Here is a 21,828-nt window from a genome sequence, read left to right on the forward strand (position 1 = left end):
TGAGACCACAGCCAGCCAACACCTTGATTTCAGCTCTTTGATACCTTGAGCAAAGAACTCAGCCATATCCTGCCTAGACCTCTGACCTACAGAACTGAGGTAAGTAGATGTTTTAAGCTCATAAGTTTGGGGCAATTTATTATAAATCAGTGAATAGCCTCCTATATGCTGAAACTGTTTTAGGCCTGATGTTATAGCAGAGAACAAACCAAGAGAAAAATATCTCCCTTCATGAAGCTTTTATTTTATTGGAGAAGAGACACAATAAAAAAAATTAATTAAAAAAAAGGGGGCGGGATCAAGATGGAGGAAGAATAAGACCTATTCACCTTCTCCCACAAACACATCAAAAAACAAACAAAAAACCTTCCACATGTAGAATGACTGGCACAGAACATCCACTGAACTCTGGCAGAAGACCTTAACCCTCCAAAAAGTGCAAGAAACCCTTCACATAACTAGATAGAAAAAAAAGAAAAAGAGAAAGAGAATGAGAGAGAGAGGAAGGAATCAGGATGAGACCAGCATTCCTGAGAGGGAGCTGTGAAAGAGGAAAGGAACCTACACCCTGGGAGGCCACAGTCCTGGAGGGGGAACCACAAGTCCTCAGAGAAAAAAAGCACAGCAGCTGGACCAAGGAGGGCACAACAGAAAGAGAGCCACACAGACCACTGGTATCACTGCCCTCAGACGCCACACACTGAGATGCTTGGGTGAAGGCTGGGCGCTGAGGCTCAGGCTTTGGAGATCAGTTCCGGGGACAGCACTAGGTTTGGTTGTGTGGAAATAGCCTGAGGGGCTAGGGAGTGGTGCACCATGGGATGGGGAGTGGAGTGCTACAGCTGAGGAAGCACGGGAGGAGGCTTAGGCCAATAGGACAAGCAAGGCACCATTGTTGGCAGGGTGAGAGGAGGAGGGGCAGGACCCCTATAGGAATATCTTTCTCTGTGCACACATGGGCTTTCGGATAGAGGGGCATCTCTTGTGTGGGCTGTGGGTGGCAGGGGCAAAGTGACACAGGCATCTCAGACTCAGAGGTGGGTGTGGCCCACCATCACTAGGGTTCTGTGAACAGGCACCACCTATGACCCCAGTCACCTCTGGGGTCACCACAGAGGAGGGCATTGCAAGTGAGTGTCACTCCTTGCTCTCACTCTCCTGGGAACACACAGGCCCTAATGTTGCTGCTGCCAAAGGCTCTGGGTGCCACCTACACCTCCCTGAGGGTCACTGCCACTTCCCAGGGCCCCGCAACTAGGAGCAGCCTGGCCGCCTTCCCACCAATCCTTACCACTGTCAAAAGTCTAGCAACCAGGAACTGGCTATTACCCCTGCCCATTGCCTCCACCTTCCTGGAAGCAAGTGCAGTCCTTACACTGGCACACCTCCTATCAAGGAGATAACAGCCTGCACCCACACTGAGGAAAGAGACTGCAAGCAGCCCCTGCCACACACAAAGTAAGCTCTCACAAACTACCCAAGGGCATAGCCCTCTAAGACTACAGTAGTTGTTTTCTCTAAACTCACAGTATAAGAAAAATATAAGCAAAATGAAGATGCTCAGGAACCATTCCCTGTTAAAAGAACAGAATTCCCCTGAAGGAGACAACAATAAAACAGACTTCTGCAGCCTAACAGACACTGAGTTCAAAAAGGAGAGAGTCAAAATAGTGAAGGAATTAAGAGCAAATATGAAGGAATTAAGAACAGATATGAAGAGTAATGCAGATTACTTTAAAAAGGAACTAGAAAACATAAGGAGCAGCCAAGAAAAATTAGAAAATTCATTTGCAGAGTTGCAAGTTGAGTTAAAGGCACTGGAGCAGAATGAATAATGCAGAGGAACGAATAAGTGACATGGAAGACAGAATAATAGAAAGCACCCATCAGGACAGCAGGCAGATTACCAAGTAAAAAACATGAAAGCAATGTAAGAGATAATATAAAGCGGGCCAATCTATGCATAATAGGTATTCCAGAAGGTGAAGAAAAAGAAAAGATAATTGAAAATATATTTGAAGAAATTATGGCTGAAAACCTTCCAAATCTAAAGGAAACAGCTATCACAGTACAGGAAGCACAGAGGGCCCCAAACAAGTTGAAACCAAACAGACCCACACTGAGACATATTATAATAAAAATGGCAAAAGTTAAAGGAAAGGATTCTAAAGACAGCAAGATAAAAACCCCCTAAGGCTATCAGCTGATTTCTCTACAGAAACATTATAGGCAAGATATATTCAAAGTTTTAAAAAGCAAAAATGTGCAGCCTACAATACTTTAATCAGCAAGATTTTCATTTAAAATAGAAGGAAAATAAAAAGAATTTTTTCCAACAAACAAAAACTAAAAGAATACAGCAATGCTAAACCCATTCTAAAAGAAATACTGAAAGGTCTCCTCTAAATAGGAAGGAAGTAAGAAGACACAGGATGGAGGAAATCACAACTGGAAAGTAATCACTTAAATAAGCCAATATACAGATCTAAAAGGGGAAAAAAAATGACAATAAACACAAGGAACAGCAAAAGGATAAACATGAAGACGTAAAAAAGGACATCAAAATCATAAAATGTGGGAAAGGAAAGTAAGAAAATTTAACTTTTTTTTTTTTAGAATGTGTTTGATCTTAGATGACTATCAGGCTAAAGCAAGCTAATATAGCAAGGGACTAACATACTTCAAAAACAGGGCAAACACAAATCGAAACCAAAAAATACATTCACAAGAGTTAAAAGAGGATATAAGCATAAGATAAAAGGAAATCATTGGGAGTTCCCGTTGTGGCGCAGTGGTTAACAAATCCGACTAGGAACCATGAGGTTGCGGGTTCGGTCCCTGCCCTTGCTCAGTGGGTTAATGATCCGGCGTTGCCGTGAGCTGTGGTGTAGGTTGCAGACACGGCTCGGATCCTGCGTTGCTGTGCCTCTGGCGTAGGCGGGTGGCTACAGCTCCGATTCAACTCCTAGCCTGGGAACCTCCATATGCTGCGGGAGCGGCCCAAGAAATAGCAACAACAACAACAACAAAAGACAAAAAGACAAAAGACAAATAAATAAATAAATAAATTAAAAAAAAAAGAAAAAAAAAGGAAATCATTGACCATAAAACAAAAGGAACAAGGGAGGAACATAGAATCAACTAGAAAACAAGGTGTAAAATGGCAATAAATGCATTTTTATCAATAATTAACTTAAATGTCAATGGACTGCTCTAATCAAAACACAGAATGCCAGACTGGATAAAAAAACAACAGCCTACAATATGCTGCCTATAAGACTCACCTTAAGGCAAAGGACACATATACAATGAAAGTGAGGGGATGGAAAAAGATATTTCATGTGACTAGAAATGACAGGAAAGTGGGAGCTGCAATACTCATCTCAGACAAAATGACTTTAAAGCAAAGCCCATAAAGAAAGACAAAGAAGGACACTATTTAATGATAAAAGGATTGATTCAAGAAGAGGATATATACACTTGTCAATATATATGCCCCTAATATAGGAGCACCCAAATACATACAACAAATATTAACAGACATAAAAGGAGAAAGTGATGGGAATACAATAACAGCAGGAGATTTTTAACACCCTACTCACATCATTGGACAGATCCTCTAGATAGAAAATCAATAAGGCAACAGAGAGCCTAAGTAACACAACAAAGCAGACCTAATATTTTCAGGACATCACATCCAAAAAAATCAGAATATACATTCTTTTCAAGTGCACATGGAACATTCTCAAGGACTGATCACATACTGGGACACAAAACTAAACTCAACAAATTTGAGAGTACAGAAATTATTTCAAGCATTTTCTCTTACTACATTGGCATGAAATTAGAAATCAACCACAGGAAAAGAAATGAGAAAAAACTAACTACAAGGAAACTAAACAACATGCGACTAAAAAACCAATGGGTCAATGAGGAAATCAAAAGGGAAATTAAAAAATACTGTGAGACAAATGACAAGGAAAACACAACCATTCAAAATCTATGGGAAGCTGCAAAAGCAGTTCTTAGAGGGAAGTTCAGAGCAACACAAGCCTTCCTCAAAAAGGAAGAAAAATCTCAAATCAACAACTTAACCTACCACCTAAAAGAATTAGAAAAAAAACAAACAAAACCTAAAGTCAGCAGAAGAAAGGAAACCATAAAGATCAGAGACAAAATCAATAAAACAGAGATTTGAAAAACATTAGAAAAGGAGTTCCCATTGTGGCTCAGCAGTAAGGACATGGGTTTGATCCCTGGCCTTGTTCCGTGGATTAAGGATCTGGAGTTGCTGTGAGCTGTGTGTAGGCCAGCAGCTGTAGCTGTGATTTGACCCCTAGCCTGGGAACTTCCGTATGCAGCCCTAAAACGCAAACAAAACAAAAAAACACAATAGAAAAAAATCAAAACCAAGATCCAGTTCTTTGAAAGGACAAACAAAACTGACAAATTTCTAGCTGGACTCTCCAAAAAGAGGACAGAAAAAACCCAAATAAACAAAATATGAAATGAAAAAGGAGAAATCTCAATGGATACTGAGAAATGTAAAAAACCATAAGAGAATAGTATGAACAATTATATGCCAACAAATTTGAAAGCCTAGAAGAAATGGACAACTTTCTAGAGATAAACAGCCCACCAAAAATGAATCAAGAAGAAATAGATGATTTAAACAGAACTATCACTAGAAATGAAATTGAACATGTAATAAAAACACTCCCTACAAACAAAAGTCCAGGACCAGGGAGTTCCCATTGTGGTGCAGCGGAAACGAATCTGACTAGTATCTGTGAGGATGCGGGTTTGATCCCTGGCCTCAGTGGGTTAGGGATCCGGTGTTGTGGTGAGCTGTGGTATAGGTCACAGATGTGGCTGGGATCCTACGTTGCTATGGCTGTGGTGCAGGCCGGCAGCTGCAGCTCTGATTTGACCCCTAGCCTGGGAACTTCCATATGCCAGAGGTGCAGCCCTAAAAACAAGTTAAAAAAAAAAAAAAGTCCAGGACCAGCTGGCTTCACAGGTGAATCTACTAAAAGTACAAAGATCAACTTATACCTACCTTCTTGGGAAACTTTTCCAAAAGACTGAAGGAACCACCCCCCAAAGACATTCTATGAAGCCACCATCATCCTAATACCAAAACCAGACAAAGATATTACCAAAAAAGAAAACTATAGGCCAATATCTTTGATGAATATAGATGCAAAAATTCTCATCAAAATTTTAGCCAACCAAATCCAACAACAAATAAAAGTCAAACACCACATGATCATCTCAATAGACACAGAAAAGCACCTGACGAAATTTGACATCCATTTATAATAAAAACTCTTACCAAAGGGGGTATAGAGGGAACACATCTCAACATAATAAAAGCCATTTATGACAAACTCACAGCCAATATAATACTCAACCAAGAAAAGCTCAAAGTGTTCCCACTAAAACCTAGAACAACACAAGGATGCCCACTCTCACCACTTTTATTCAACACAGTATTGGAGGTCCTAGCCGAAGCAATCCGACAAACAAAAGAAAATAAAAGGTATCCAAATTGGAAGAGAAGAGGTAAAAACTGTCACGCCATGCAGATGACATGACACTATATATAGAAAACACTTAGGACTCCCCAGAGAAACTACTCAAACTCATCAACGAATTCAGCAAATAGCAGGATACAAGATGAACATTCAGAAATCAGTTGTATTTCTGCATATAAACAATGAAATATTGGAAAAGGAATATAAAAAAAAATACTTAAATACCTAGGAATAAAGCTGACCAAGGAAGTGAAAGACTTATATGTTGAGAACTATAAAACATTAATCAAGGAAATTAAAAAGGATTCAAAGAAATGGAAAGATATCCCCTGTTCCTGGATTGGAAGAATTAATATCATTAAAATGGTCATACTATCCAAAGAATCTACAGATTCAATGTGATCCCTATCAAATTACCCACGACATTTTTCACAGAACTACAACAAACAATCCAAAAATTTATATGGAACCACAGAAGACCCAGAATTGCCAAAGCAATCCTAGGGAAAAAAAAAAAAAGCGGGAGGCACAACTCTCCCAGACATCAGACATTATCACAAAGCTGCAATAACCAAGACAGCTGGTACTAGTACAAAAACAGACACACAGACCAATGGAACAGAATAGGGAGCCCAGAAATAACCCAGACACCTACGGTCAATTACTCTTCAACAAAGGAGGCAAGAATATCAAATGGGAAAGAGACAATCTCTTCAGCAAGTAGTACTGGGGAAACTGGACAGTTCCACGTAAATCAATGAAACTAGAAAACATGCTCATACCATGCACAAAAATAAACTCAAAATGGCTTAAAGATTTAATCATAAGACACCACAGAATTCCTAGAAGAGGATGTAGGCAAAACATTCTCTAACATCAACCTTACAAATGTTTTCTTAGGTCAGTCGCCCAAGGTAATAGAAATAAAAACAAAAATAAACCAATGGGACCTAATCAAACTTACATGCTTTTGCACAGCAAAGGAAACCATTAAAAAAAAAAAAAAAAGACAACCTATGGAATGGGAGAAAATAGTTGCAAATGATGCAACAGACAAGGGCTTAATTTCTGAAATATATAAACAACTCATGCAACTCAATAGCAAAAAAACAAAGAACCCAATTGAAAAATGGGCAGAAGACCTAAATAGACATTTCTCCAAATAAGACATACAGGTTGTCAGTAGGCACATGAAAAGATGCTTGACATGACTAATTATTAAAGAAATGCAAATCAAAACTACAATGAGGTACTACCTCACACTGGTCAGAATGGTCATCATTAATAAGTCTACAAATAACAAATACTAGAGAGGGTGTGGAGAAAAAAATAAACCAATGGGACCTAATCAAACTTACATGCTTTTGCATAGCAAAGGAAACCATAAAAAAAAATACACTCCTGGGGGGAATGAAAATTGGTACAACTATCATGGAAAACAGTATGGAGGTTCCTCAGAAAACTAAACATAGAACTACCATATGATCCAGCAATCCCACTCCTGGCCATCTATCTGGATAAAACTTTCACTCAAAAAGACACATGTACCCTTGCCTTCACCGCAACACTATTCACAATAGTTAAGACATGGAAACAACCTAAACATCCATCAATGGATGAATGGATTAAGAAGATGTGGTACATATACACAACGGAATACTGTTCAGCCATAAAAAAGAACAAGATAATGCCATATGGAGCAACATGGATGGAACTAGAGATTCTCATACTTAGTGAAGTTAAGTCAGAAAGAGAAAGACAGACAGCATATGATATCACTTACATGTGGAATCTAAAATATGGCACAGATGAATCTATCCACAGGACAGAAACAGACTCACAAACATGGATAGCAGATTTGTGGCTGCCAAGAGGGAGGGGAGGGAATGGGATGGACTGGGAGTTCAGGGTTAGTAGATGCAAACTGTTTAGAATGAATAGACAATGAGGTCTTGCTGTATATGTATATAGCACAGGGAGTTACGTCCAATCACTTGTGATGGAACATGATGAAAAGTAATTACAAGAAAGAGTATGTATAGATGTATGACTGGGTCACTTTGCTGTACTGCAGAAATTGAAAGAACAATTTAAATCAAGTATAATAAAAATTTTTTTAAAGTAAATATATAGTATGTTAACTAAAAGTTAAAGAAGAAAAACAAAGTAGAGAAGAAAGAAGCAAAGATGAAACTAGAGAGCTGGAATTTTAGATATGATGGCAAGAAAATGAGCATGGCTTTTACATAAAGATATGGAGAAGGGAGGGCATTAGCTATGTGAGAATATAGGGAAAGAAAATTGAAGAATGAAGAAACAGTAAGGGAAAGGCCCTGAGGTACCAGGATGCTGGCATTTTTGAAAAAAAGCAAGAAAGCTGGTTTGGTTGGAACAGAATGAACAAGGGAAAGAGTGATAGGAGGTGAAGTCAGAGAGTTAACTGGGAGGGGTTGCAGAATGGCACATAATATGGAGTTTTGTAGATCATAGCAAGAATGCCAGCTTTTATTCTAAGGCTTGTGAACAGAGAGGGCTGACATGAATTAAGATTCATTTTATTTTACTTTATTTTGTCTTTTTAGGATAGCACTTGCGGCATAGGAAGGTTCACAGGCTAGGGGTAGAATCAGAGCTGGAGCTCCTGGCCAACAAGGGATCCGAGCCTCGTCTGAGACCTACACCATGGCTCATGGCAATGCTGGATCCTTAACACACTGAGCAAGGCCAGGGATCAAACCCGTCTCCTCATGGATACCAGCTGTGTTTGTTAACCATTGAGCCATGATGGGAACTCCTAAGATCCGTTTTAAATGAATCGCTTTGGCTAATGTTTATTTTTAATTTAATTTAATTTTTTGTCTTTTTAGGGCCACACCTGAGGCATATGGAGGTTCCCAGGCTAGGGGTTGAATCAGAGCTGTAGCTGCCGGCCTACACCACAGCCACTGAAACACAGGATCCGAGCTATGCCTGTGACCTACACCACAGCTCATGGCAACACTGGATCCTTAACCCTGAGCGAGGCCAGGGATCAAACCCACGTCCACACAGATACTAGTTGGATTCATTAACCACTAAGCCATAATGGGAACTCCTAGCTAATGTTGAAAAGAGACTACACAGAAGAGTTCTTTCTTGGTGCAGTAGGTTAAGGATCTGGCATTGTCACTGCTGTGGCTCAGGTTCAATCCCTGGCTCAGACTTCCCACATACTGTGAGTGCAGCCAAAAAATGAAAAAATAAAAAAATAAACTACAGAGAGACAAGGGCAGAAATAGAGATCAGTTTAGAAGATTTTGCAATAATTCAGGCAAGAGATGACAGTGGTTTGGACCAGAGTGGTGACAGTGGAGGTGGTAAAAAGAGGTCAGATTCTGTTGTATCTTGAAGGAAATTTGCTGGCATATGGGAGGCAGGGGTGTAAGAGAAAGAGAAAAGAAATACACCAGAGAGCTCCCGTTGTGGCTCAGTGGGTTACAAATGTGACTAGCACCCATGAGGACGTGGGTTCGATCCCTGGCCTTGCTTAGTGGGTTAAGGATCTGGCGTTGCCATAAGCTGTGGCTCGGGTCTGGCATTGTTGTGGCTGTGCTGTGTAGGCAGGCAGCTGCAGCTCTCATTCAACTGCTAGGGTGCAGCCCTAAAAGGGAAACAAAAAAACAAAAAAACTACATTTTTGTACAGATAAACTCCAAGTGTGGAACTGTCATTACTGAGATAGGGAAGACTGCAGAAGGAGGTTTTACTGGGGATTATTACTTAGTTTTAGATATTTTAAATTCTTTAAATGGAGAATTCATGCTTATTCTTCATATTCAAGAATATATTATTAATACACTGAAAGGCCTTATAGTTGAAAACCAGTCAATCTAAGCTATAATAGTTTAGGGAGTTTCCTGGTGCTCTGGTGGATAGGATTCAACACTTGAGTTCTGTGGCCCAGGTTCAAACACTGGTCTGGGAACTGAGATAATACATCAAGCTGCTGCACAGTAGGCCAAACAAACAAAAAAAACCCACTATAATAGTTTTTTAAAAATTAAGTACTTTTGGCAAACTGGTCAAACTAACCTACAGCCAGAGATTCAACATGGAAAATTACAATTTGGGGATAAGGTATATGCAACCTTCCTTCAGTTAGAAAGTATTTTATATTTAAAGAGTTGTCTTGAAGAAAATTACCAATAAAGCAACTAAGGCAAGGCCTCTGAGGTAGTTGTACAGCTGCTGTGGTCCCACAGAACCTTGCTGCCTCCAAGACTTGCCAATTCTTGGGTCACTGTTCAGTCTGGTCGCCTGGTGTTCAGCCTCATGCCTACATACTGTGATAGCCATGTCACTTCATGCACTGGTACACACACCTGAACTGCACCCCCAACATTTAGGTGCTGTATAACTAGAGTGCCTGACTGATGCTACTGGCCCAGTGTGGTAGCCACTGCTTTGATATGGCCTTCTTTCTTCCTATGCTGCCTGTGGTCATTTCTATCAGAGGCAAGAGAAATTTTCCTATCAAAAGAAATTTGGTTGGCACTCTCACAATTAAATGAAATATTAACAGTGACAAAAACTGCTCCTCTTTCCAACTTGAACAAATTTTGTCTGAAAAGTATATTAGAAGAAAGGGAAATATGGCTGTCTATAACATTAACTGCTGATAGACTCTCTAGCTTTTACAAGGAGATGAACTATATTTCTAGGATCCAGACCCCCAAAATAATTTATCTACTGGGGGAAAAAAAAAGACTGATGAAATCACAAGGATAAAAAATGTCACAGATGAATAATGCAAAACAACTGTCTGTGTAGTGTCCATGTGAATGTCCTAGTCAAATTCTAGTCAAAAATACTAAAATATTATAGTTGGAAAAGATCTCAGTAAATACTATCATTTTGAGCAGCCTAAGGAAAAAAAATACAGAGAATGAAGAGCCAATATACGGATGTTGAGTATTTCTAAAGAAAACTCCAGGAGTTCCCGTCGTGGCGCAGTGGTTAATGAATCTGACTAGGAACCATGAGGTTGTGGGTTCCATCCCTGGCCTTGCTCGGTGGGTTAAGGATCCGGTGTTGCCGTGAGCTGTGGTGTAGGCTGCAGACGTAGCTCGGATCCTGCGTTGCTCTGGCTCTGGTGTAGGCCAGCGGCTACAGCTCAGATTCGACCCCTAACCTGGGAACCTCCATATGTCGCAGGAACAGCCCTAGAAAAGGCAAAAAAAAGACAAAAAACAAACAAACAAAAAAACTCCAAAACAAACAGAACAGAAGCAGTTTAGAGAGTAGTTTTCTCGAGCTAAAGAAAATTCCAAATCTTCAAATGAAAAAGCCCCATTATGTTAAAGGCAAAATTCATTTTAAAAATGATCAATAACTAGAAATAAATTAGTAAAATCACAAATTTCAAAAAATCAAGAATATCACACATTTTCAGGAAGAAAAAAAATTACCAACAAAATCAGGTTTCTCCTAAGTGTCAGAGTTAACAGGATATGATGGAGAGTATATGTAGTATACTGAGGGGGAAGAGATGTATGTGACTCAATAATTCTGTATTAAGTCACATGAAAGTTATTGAAATAATTCTCACTCATATGGGGAATCTGAAGAAATTCATTCTCTGAAAAAATGTATTCAGAGATGTATTATCAGAAACTGTAAGATTATTCAAATTAGAACCTTTTAATGTGAAGTGCCAGGTATAGAAGTCCTGAAAATGAGCCTGGAAATTAATTAAATATAGAAAATAAAGTCACAACAATTAATGTAAACAGGGTTAAAAAGCACTGCAGGAGTTCCTGTAGTGGCGAAGTGGAAACAGATCCGACTAGGAACCATAAGTTTGCGGGTTGGATCCCTGGCCTCGCTCACTAGGTTAAGAATCCAGCATTGCCATGAGCTGTGGTGTAGGTCACAGACGTGGCTCAGATCCTGCACTGCTGTGGCTGTGGTGCAGGCCAGCAGCTGTTGCTCTGTTTGGACCCCTAGCCTGGGAACTTCCATATGTTGCAGGTGTGGCCCTAAAAGCAAAAAAAAAAAAAAAAAAAAAAGGCACTGCAAAAGTTAAAATAATTTTGTAAAAAAACCAAAACAAAAACCCCCTTTTTAAAGAAAAACAATTTGGTTCAACAAAATAAGCAACTAATAGGAGGGAGTCTTTTCAGGGAAAAAGAAGTACAAGTATTCTCAAAAAGTTTGATATGCCACACAGTGATTAAAAGGAAACACACACATACACACAAAAGGTAGACCAAAATTTACTGTTCAGTCAGCACTAAAGCATATGACAAAATATTTAAGTTCACCTTAGTTCTCACCCCATATAGATGATAAAAGACACTGAATTAAGATATTCATACTCATGTTTCCCCATGACACAGAAGTGAAGATAAAAACTAAAACCATCTAGAAGAATTTTAATTACTTGCCATAAAGAATTAAAGTGGAAAAGAGCTTTCTTAGAGACAACTTACGCTTTACAGATGATGGAGTGCTGAACTTCAAACTCCAAATTAGTAATAACAGGGCAAGTGTATACTCTAGTAGCTGTAACATCTGGTGAATTTTCTTCTCCAGGAACAGGTTCAGTCTTCCAAGTTTTATTTAATTTTTCCATATCCTCTTTCAGCTGATCCAAGCACTGACTTAAAAATTCATGAGCATCCTAAGAAAGTGTAATATTCTTAATCAGATCAAAACATTTCTTGTCACAATTATAGCTTATTAACACTGTGACTTATGCAACCAAAACACTTGGAAGTCAGTAACACATGGAAAAAGGTCAGATTTACTCTAATGATTTGGGGGTACCTATTTTTTGAAAAACAATGATATGTTCTATGTTTCTAACTATAAGTTAAATTAGCATGAAAAATAAATGAATCACTCCTTAATTTTTTTTTAAAGTGATTTTTCTAAAATAGCCGTTGTAGCTAAAACAGTCCAAGTTCCCACAACGGCAAATCACATCTACATTACTAAAATATGACAAGTACACAGAACAATGATATTGAACCTTACCAGACACCCTCAGGTTTTTCAACCTGTGATGAACACACATACAAAAATCTCATTTTAAGATAAAATCTAATGATATACTAGAATCATTTCAATTTCACCTATCTCTAAGGTGTTTAAAAATAATTAGTACTCACATTCTGCATATAACCAGAGAATCTCTCTGCTGTAGCTGAAATGGCATTTTTAACCTTCTTGAGTAAATCTTTTTTGGTCTCTGAATTACAGATATCTTTTTTAACAAGCAAGTGTGCAAAGCGTCTGGTGAAACAAAAGAGACAAATTTAGCAGGTTTTACAAAACAATGTATGGCATAATATTTTAAGGACCTCTAACAATGACACAAAACTTTAAGTGTCTAAAACTTCATTATTCTATAATCGATAAGGTAAAAAAGGTTACCGAGTAAGTATATAACAATTACCTGATAAGCGCATTGAGTGGGATTTTCTTCCATGGGATACCTTGCTTGAGCAAGTCATTTGCAAATGATTGGAGTGAAAACAGAGATTGTAAAATAGCATTCATATAACATGTATTTCCCAAATTGGAGAAGCTGAAAAAAAAAAAAAATAGTACTTTTGAAGACAACAGTAGTTCCTCAAGTATAATCACTTGAGCAGGGGTTCTCTCAACTTTAGCATGCATCAGAATCACCTGGAAGGTTCGTTAAAATATATGTTGCTGGACCCCAACTTAAGTTTTTGATTCTGTCTGGTAGGGGTGATGCAAAAGTTTTCTCGTCTAAAAGGATCCCACCCAGTTGCTGCTGCTGTGGGTCTAGAGACCACACTTAAGAGAACCAATACATTGTAGCATTATTACAGTTTAGCTTCACCTAAAGGAAAACTACACATTTTCAAATGAATGCTAAAAAGGATTGGGGACTTACCCAGAATAGTTTTAGCTTTAATGGATACTGCCAAACATTATACCAAAGTACACCTTTTTAAAAAACTTTCATTTGGGAATATTCTCACACTTTCAGAAAAATTGTACAGTAATATTCTTTATCCCAATTCACCAACTGTAAACCCTTCTGTACTATGTGCTTTATCATTTAACACCCTCTACACATTTTTCCTAAACCATCTGAGAGTTAATGCATAGATCATCTATTTAGCTCTAAATATTTCAGGGTGTACTTCAAAAGAACAACAACATTCTCTTTATAACCAGAGTACAGTTATAAGCATTATAAAATTTAATACTAATACTTTTATCTAATACACTTTCTCAATTCAATTTTGTCAAATGACCCATTGTTTCTTTATAGCATTTTTCTCCCTCAGCACAAGATTCAGTCCAGGATAAGAGAATGCACTTAGTTTTCATGTCTCTTAAGTCTTCTTAATTTGGAAATTTGGAATAATTCTTCAGCTTTCTCTTTCAAGACCCTGACATCTGTGAAGAATACAGCACACTCCCATTGCCCATCCCCGTGCCTCCCACCCAGTTTTGAAAGGAATGTTCCTCATATTGGGTTTGTTATTTCCTCATGATAAGATTCCGCTCAGGCTGAAGACCAGATAGTAATATGTAGTGACACTGTGTCCTCACAAGGGCATCACATCCAGAGGCACAGGATATTCCTATGATACTTATTAGTGATGTCAATTTTGAACACCCTTAAGAACTTCCACCTCAGACTGAGGTCTGGAATATCTCACAAAACTGCTCAAAACATTGGACAACAGGCAGTGCAGGACTGAAATCCCTAAGAGAAGGGAAACAAATGCTATCACACATACCATTTATGCAGAGTTTCAACCTGGAGGCAATTTGTGAACTGGATTTCAGAGAGGGGTATCCAAAAGGAGCCCAGAAATCTTGCTGAGTTGAAAGAAATTGGAGTTTGAGAGGCTGAGATTGCTAAGGTTTCTGAGACAGAATAACTGAGAGGAAGGAGCTGTGCAAAAGAAGAACTACAAAAGTCTGCACAGGGGTCCGCTGCACAGGGGTCCGCTTGAGTATTTGACTGAGTACCAACCTGTGCATACAAATGGTGGTGAAACCTCATGACACCAGGCAAGAACTTCAAGGAAAAGAATGATTACTGGGGAACTATTAGCTGAACAATTCCCAGAGCTCAAGCAGGACCTAAAATTGTTTGAGTTCCCAACAGCCAGAGCAGAGAGACCCAGATGAATTTAAGGGGCATTAGTAGAGACCACAGAGAGGCTATGTTTCAGAAAAGGAATTAAATTAGCCTTAGAAAAAATGACATAGATTTGGCCTGGAACATGAGTTCCTGTTGTGACTCAGCAGGTTACAAACCTGACTATAATCCTTGAGGATGCAGGTTTGATCCCTGGCCTCACTCAGCAGGTTAAGGATCCAGCACTGCTGTGAGCTGTGGTGTAGGTCACAGTCATGGCTCAGATCTGGCGTTGCTATGTCTGTGGCGTAGGCCAGCAGTAAGTTTGGGAAGAGCAATGTGGTAAAAGTAGTCAGAAATTTCAGAGTGCCTTCCTTAGCCTTTATAATTCTACTTCCCCAAATTTATCCTATAGCAAAGTTCTAGGAGTTCTTTTCATGGGTCAGTGGTTAACGAAACTGACTAGTATCCATGAGGACACGGGTTTGATCCCCAGCCTTGCTGAGTGGGTTAAGGATCCGGTGTTGCGGAGAGCTGTGGCGTAGGTCACAGAAATGACTCGGACCCACGTTGCTGTGGCTGTGGCACAGGCCAGCAGCTGTAGCTCCAATTTGACCCCTAGCTGTAGCTCTGGTTGGATATGGAACCTCCATATGCCGTGGGTGCAGCTCTTAAAAAAAAAAAAAAAAAAAGTTCTAATAAGTATTAAACAAACACGCACACATATTCATTCTAGCCTGGATCCTAACTGGAAAAAGGGAAACCTAAATGCACACTAACGCAGTTAAGGGGAATGTACATGGGGATGCACATAATTAATGTGGGGTAGAAAAAGCCAGGGGACAGAGAAGTACTGAAGCATAGTGATTAAGAATGAAAGTAGATGTGGTCATCATTTTGAAATTTATAGAAATATCAAATCACGATGCTGTGCACCAATGCTAACATAGTGTTGTAGGTCAATTATACTCCAAAAACAAACTCATAGAAGAGATCAGATATATGGTTATCAGAAGTGGGGAGCACGGGAAGGGGGAACTGGATGAATGTGGTCAAAAGGTATAAACTTACAGTTATAAGACAAATAATTGCTAGGAATATAATGTACAACATGGTTAATATAATTAACACTGCTATATGTTACACAAGAAAGAGAATAAATCCTAAGAGTTCTTACCACAAGGAATACTTTTTCCTTTTTTTTTTTTTTTGCTTTTTTAGGGCCACACCCACTCATAGGGAGGTTCCCAGGCTAGGGGTCTAATCGGAGCTGTAGCTGCCGGCCTATACTACAGCCACAGCAATGCCAGATCAGAGCTACATTTGCAACTTGCACCACAGGTCACGGCAATGCTGGATCCTTAACCTTACTGAGTGAGGCCAGGGATCGAACCCACAACCTCACGGTTCCTAGTTGGATTTGTTTCCACTGCATCTGGATGGGAACTCCAGGAATACTTTTTTCTTTTATTTCATATCTATATAAGGTGATGGATATTCACTAAACTTACTTAGTCATCTCATGATGTATGAAGACAAATCATCATGCTGTACAATTTTAACTAATACAGTGCTGTATGTCAATTATATCTCAAGAAAATTGGAAGAAAAAAAATGCAGGTGGAGTCCAACTGCTTAGACTTCCTATTGCCTTACTACTGACTATAATACCTTGAGTAAGTTAACTAACTTCTCTAAACCTTAGTTACCTCATCTATAAAAACAGATTTTTCATATATCTCTAGCTTATAGAGCTGTTGCAAGGACCTGAAGAAAAAGAATTCATTTAAACACCTAGCACAGTTTCTCCCACTTAACAAAAAACACTTTAGGTAAGACTGCTACTATTGTTATAGCTATTTTACTATGATCTCATTTTTGTGTGTTTGATAAAAATATAAGCCAAAAGGGGCTGGGAAGGATTTAAATAAAACATAATGTTGAAGTATCTCAGGAGATGGATGAAGTATACGGGATTGAAGAATATGCACCTTCTGCTTTATGAGGAATGTTTTACATTTGTGTGTGTGTGTGTGTGTGGTGTGTGTGTAGTTTTTCCAAAGTTCAAAAATCAGAGACTTAACTTTATGGATGTGATAAATCTCTAATAAGTGAGTACATATTTGAGAACAATAATTAATGATTCCTTTCATCACTTTTTTATACCAAGTAAAACATACTTCAGTTGAATCACTTTATAAAAAGAAAGCAAGATAAAAGAATTTACCTACCCTTGCAGTTGCTGTTGGTGAGAGGAAAGGGGCAGTCTTGGTTTGTTCCAGCCGGTGTAATCCTGGTTACACCTCAGTTTTTTAACAGAAAGAGGAGCTGGCTGAGGAAGAAATCCCAAACTTCTTTTTGCAGAGGGAGTTTGGCTTGAAATATTAGTCCTATAAAAAAGAATAAATAATGAAGAAGCAAAACAATTTTGAATGCTACTTTTTCTCCCTAGTCAGAGAAATCTATGTCCAGGAAAAAAATCCTAAATTTGAGGCAATATCAGTAATAATACTGATTACTTGGGAACTACATATCATTTTATTCACTTTTATCAACTAAATGAATATAATACTTTAGTTTACCTAGTCTTGAAAACATTTCGCCAGTGAACATTTCCCACTACTACAAACAAAGACAAATATTCTTAACCCAATCTCCTTGAGGACTTACCCTAATTTGTATGCTTAGCAGTGAAAATGTTAGAATTATTTTCAATTTTCTTTTCCTCCTTTTTTTTTAATGGCTGCGCCCACGGCATATGGAAGTTCCTGGACCAGGGAATGATCCAAGCCACAGCTGTGGATCCTTTAACCCAATGTGCTGAGCTGGGGATCAAACCCGCACCTCTGAAGTAATGTGAGCCTTTGGAGTTGGATTCTTAACCCTCTGCATCACAGTGGTAACTCAATGATTTTCTTTCTTTCTTTTTCTTTTTTTCCCTTTTTAGGGCCGCACCTGAGGCATATGGAAGTTCCCAGGCTAGGGGTCAAATCAGAGCTATAGCTGCCAGCCTACACCACAGCCACAGCAACTCAGAATTCAAGCCATGTTTGTGATTTATACCACAGCAATGCCAGATCCCCAAGCTACTGAGCAAGGCCAGGGATTGAATCCACATCCTCAGGGATACTACTGGGATTCATTTCTGCTGTGCCACACTGGGAACTCCTCCTTGATTTTCATTTTTAATTTTCTTAGTGTGATTGTTTTCCAAAAAGACTGTACCAATTTATATTTCCATCAATAGTCCTTTTCTTCACATGGTCTCCATTACATTACTCTAATGAGTGAAACATAATCTCACTGTTATTTTAAGTTTTCCTGATTACTACTGAAGTTGAACATATCAATCTTCTCTTTATGGTTTCAATTTTTATATCTTGTTTAAGAACCATTCCATAACAAAAGGTCAGAGAAATGTTCTCCTAGATTTCCTCTTAAAAGTTTAAAATCTTATCTTCCCTTCTATTCAGGTCTTTGATCTGCTTGGACATTTATTTTTTTGTATTTCTTGGAAAGCAAGAACACTATCTATAAGGAAAAACCAAATGTCCTCAAGCAATTTATTGTGTGGTGAGGCCATCTGTTACCCACTGTTTGTTTTACTTAAAAAAAAAAAAAAAAAAAAAGAATTGTGAAATACAGATAAAGGTATAAAGATCAAACGTGTAACACTGTGGTATGGGATGATGATATTGAGGGAAGCTGTGTGTGGAAAGGAGGACACGAGTATTAAGCACACTGAAAATTTTCTGCTCAATTTTGCTGTGAACCTAAAACTTCTCTAAAAAATAAGGTTTACTGGAGTTCCCGTTGTGGCGCAGTGGTTAACAAATCCGACTAGGAACCAGGAGGTTGCGGGTTCGATCCCTGGCCTTGCTCAGTGGGTTAAGGATCCAGCGTTGCTGTGAGCTGTGGTGTAGGCTGCAGCTGCAGCTCGGATCCCGAGTTGCTATGGCTCTGGCGTAGGCCAGTAGCTATGGCTCCAATTAGACCCCTAGCCTGGGAACCTCCATATGCAGCGGGAGCGGCCCAAGAAATGGCAAAAAGATAAAAAATAAATAAATAAATAAAAATAAAAAGTTTATTAATTAAAAATCAAGCATGGAGTTAAAATTCTTACAAAGCAAACACATACGTAACAACCATTAATGTCAAAAGCTTCCAAGTACCCCTTCAAGCACAAGCCCATTTCTCTACCCTAAAAGTTATCATTAGCTTTCTAACAGTGTTATTCCATACTATGTACTCCTAAACACCGAGTTTGGCCAATGCAAAGTATATTTGTGAAATTTATTTTTAAATAGTATACAGATTATTATTCTTTAAAATTCAGTCTTTCTCAAATACTTATATGTGGGATCTAAAATATGGCACAGGAGTTCCCACTGTGGTGCAATAGGATCAATGGCATCTTGGGAGCACTGGGATGTGGGTCCAAACCCCAGCCAGGAGCAGTGGGTTAAAGATCCAGAGTTGCCACAGCTGCAGTTAGGTGGCAGCTTCAGCTCTGATCTGATCCTTGGTGCAGGAACTCCATATGCTGTGGTGCAGCCAAAAAAATACTAAAATAAAATAAAATATGGCACAAATGATCCTAACTACTTAACAGAAACAGATTCACAGACATGGAGAACAAACTTGTGATTCCCAAGGGGGAGGGAGAGGGAGTGGGATAGACTGGGAGTTTGGGGTTAATACCTGCCAACTATTACATTTAGAACGTATAAGCAATGAAGTCTGCTCTATGGCACAGGGAACCATATCCAATCACGTCTAATAGAACATGACAGAATATGAGAAAAAGAATGTGTATGTGTGTATATATATAATATATATGTATGACTGTGTCACTCTGATGTACAGCAGAAATCAACAGAATACCATAAATCAAATCTTTTTTTTTTTTTTTTCTTTCTGCCTTTTCTAGGGCTGCACCGCGGCATGTGGAGGTCCCCAGGCTAGGGGTCTAATCAGAGCTGTAGCCGCCGGCCTACGCCAGAGCCACAACAACACAGGATCCGAGCCGCATCTACAACCTACACCACAGCTCACGGCAACACCAGATCCTTTAACCCACTGAACAAGGCCAGGGATCAAACCTGTAACCTCATGGTTCCTAGTTGTATTTGTTAACCACTGCACCACGATGGGAACTCCTCAAACATACTTTAATAAAAATTTTTAAAAATAAATAAAATCCAGTCTTTCTCTTTAATTGGAATATTTAGTGTATATTTAATGTAATTTATGATTTCAGTTAACAACTGTTTTAATATGTTTATCTGTTCTATCATCTGTGCCATTTCTGAGTCAGTATTTATTAATTTTTCTATTCCTTATGAGTTGTCTTTTTCTATTTGTTATTACCTCGTAACATTTTCTTAGATGCCAGATGCTGTGAATTTTATTTTGTGGGGTGCTAAGCATTCTTTTTTTTTGGTCTTTTTAGGGCCATATGGAGGTTCCCAGGTAGGGGTCAAATCGGAGCTGTAGCTGCCAGCCTACACCACAGCCACAGCAATGCGGGATCCGAGCTGCATCTTCGTTCGACTTACACCATAGCTCATGGCAACACCTGATCCTTAACCCACTGAGCAAGGCCAGGGATGAACCCATGTCCTCATGGATACTAGTGGGGTTTGTTAACCACCAAGCCATGACAGGAACTCCTGGGTGCTGAATATTCTTGATTCTATAAACATTCTCAAATCTTGTTCTAGGATGTGGTTAGGTTACCTGGAAAACAGTTTGATCTTTCTCAGTCTTATTTTTAAGGTTTGTTATGTGGGACCAGAGCAGCAGGTCATCTAGGGATAACTTTTCCGCACTAATGAGGCAAGACCTTCCTAGCGTTCAAACTGCTGCTGTTAGCAATAGGAACTATGCCTGGCTTTATGTATGGTCCAAGTATTATTCCTTTAGATCCTTTTGGGTGTTCTTTCCTTGGCCTTGACTAGTTTTCTTGTCTGCATCAGCTGATCAGCACTCAAATACTCAAGGGGTACCCTTTGCATATATCTACAATTCTTTCTCTGTGTAGCTTTTCCACATGGTACTCTGCTTTGTGAATTCTAGCTGCCTTGGCCTCTCTGGATTCCTAGCTCCACTTCCTCAACCCAGGAAGAGCACAAGGCTGGCTCTGCCGGGTTCCCCTTCATTGTGGCAACCTGGAAACTTTCACTAGGAAGCAAGCTGGGGCAATCATAAGGCTAATTTCATTTGTTTCCCATCTCTCAAGGATCAGTGTCCTTCACTGCCTCATGTCCAATGTCCTAAGATCCACTGTTTCATATATTTTGTCTAGGTCCTTAGCTGTTTCATGAAGGTGGGTAATCTGGTCCATTACTCCACTATGCCAGAAGTGGAAGTCATCTTTAACTTTTTAATATGTCTAAGTTAACTGTGGCTTCCTCTCAAACAAAAAAGGAACTTAAAATGTTTTAATTTCCCTGTACTCTTTTCCACTCCTATATATCTTATTGTATAATATTTTATGAACTTTTGTTTTTAATTCTATCATTTTATTAAAAACTATCAAAATGTATGTAGATGTATAGAATAACCATGGAAGGTAACAGTAGGTGTCTCTTGAAAGAAAACGAATAAGCGGGAGTTACAAGACTTGCCTTTCACTGTACGCTCTTTGTAACTTTTGAAGTGTCTACCATAAGCCCTATTACTTATACAACATGATTAAAAATTATTAAAATTTTTTTCCTTTTTATGGCCATGCCTGCAGTATATATAAGTTCCAAGGATAGGGGTCGAATCGGAGCTGCAAATGAGGTCTACATCACAGCAAAACCAGATCTGAACCACATCTGTGACCCACACCACAGATTGTAGCAATGCCAGATCCTTAACCCACTGAGTGAGGCCAGGGATCCAACCTGCATCCTCAGGGAGACAACATCAGGTCCTTAACCTGATGAACCACAATGGGAACTCCTAAAAGCATTTAATTTTTAAATATGCTTTTTCTTTCTTTTCTTGGTCATGCCCATGGTATGTGGAAGTTCCTGGGCCAGGGATCAAACCCGAGCCTCAGCAGGGACCCCAAGCACTGCAGTGACGACACTGGGTCTGTAACCCACTGTACAGTAAGAGAACTCCTAAATATGCTTTTTCTTCTACTCTTTCCTTTGTTCAGTTTTCTTCTTGCTAAATAAATTGTTT

General features: G+C 39.1%; 1 protein-coding gene across 6 annotated transcripts in view; it reads right to left on the bottom strand.

Annotated features, from left to right (window-relative positions):
* Positions 1-21,828, bottom strand: part of USP37 (ubiquitin specific peptidase 37) — a 97,679-nt gene that overhangs the window by 39,606 nt on the left and 36,245 nt on the right. For all 6 annotated transcript variants that reach the window (XM_003133658.6, XM_005672197.3, XM_021076476.1 and 3 more), the window contains 4 exons: positions 16,881-17,039; positions 12,976-13,107; positions 12,689-12,812; positions 12,008-12,198 (listed from right to left, as the gene is read on the bottom strand). In XM_003133658.6, the coding sequence (XP_003133706.4) occupies positions 12,008-12,198; positions 12,689-12,812; positions 12,976-13,107; positions 16,881-17,039 (606 nt within the window). The remainder of the gene's footprint in view (positions 1-12,007; positions 12,199-12,688; positions 12,813-12,975; positions 13,108-16,880; positions 17,040-21,828) is intronic.

This window comes from Sus scrofa, chromosome 15 (genome assembly GCF_000003025.6).
Source record: "Sus scrofa isolate TJ Tabasco breed Duroc chromosome 15, Sscrofa11.1, whole genome shotgun sequence".
Taxonomy (NCBI): Eukaryota; Metazoa; Chordata; class Mammalia; order Artiodactyla; family Suidae; genus Sus; species Sus scrofa.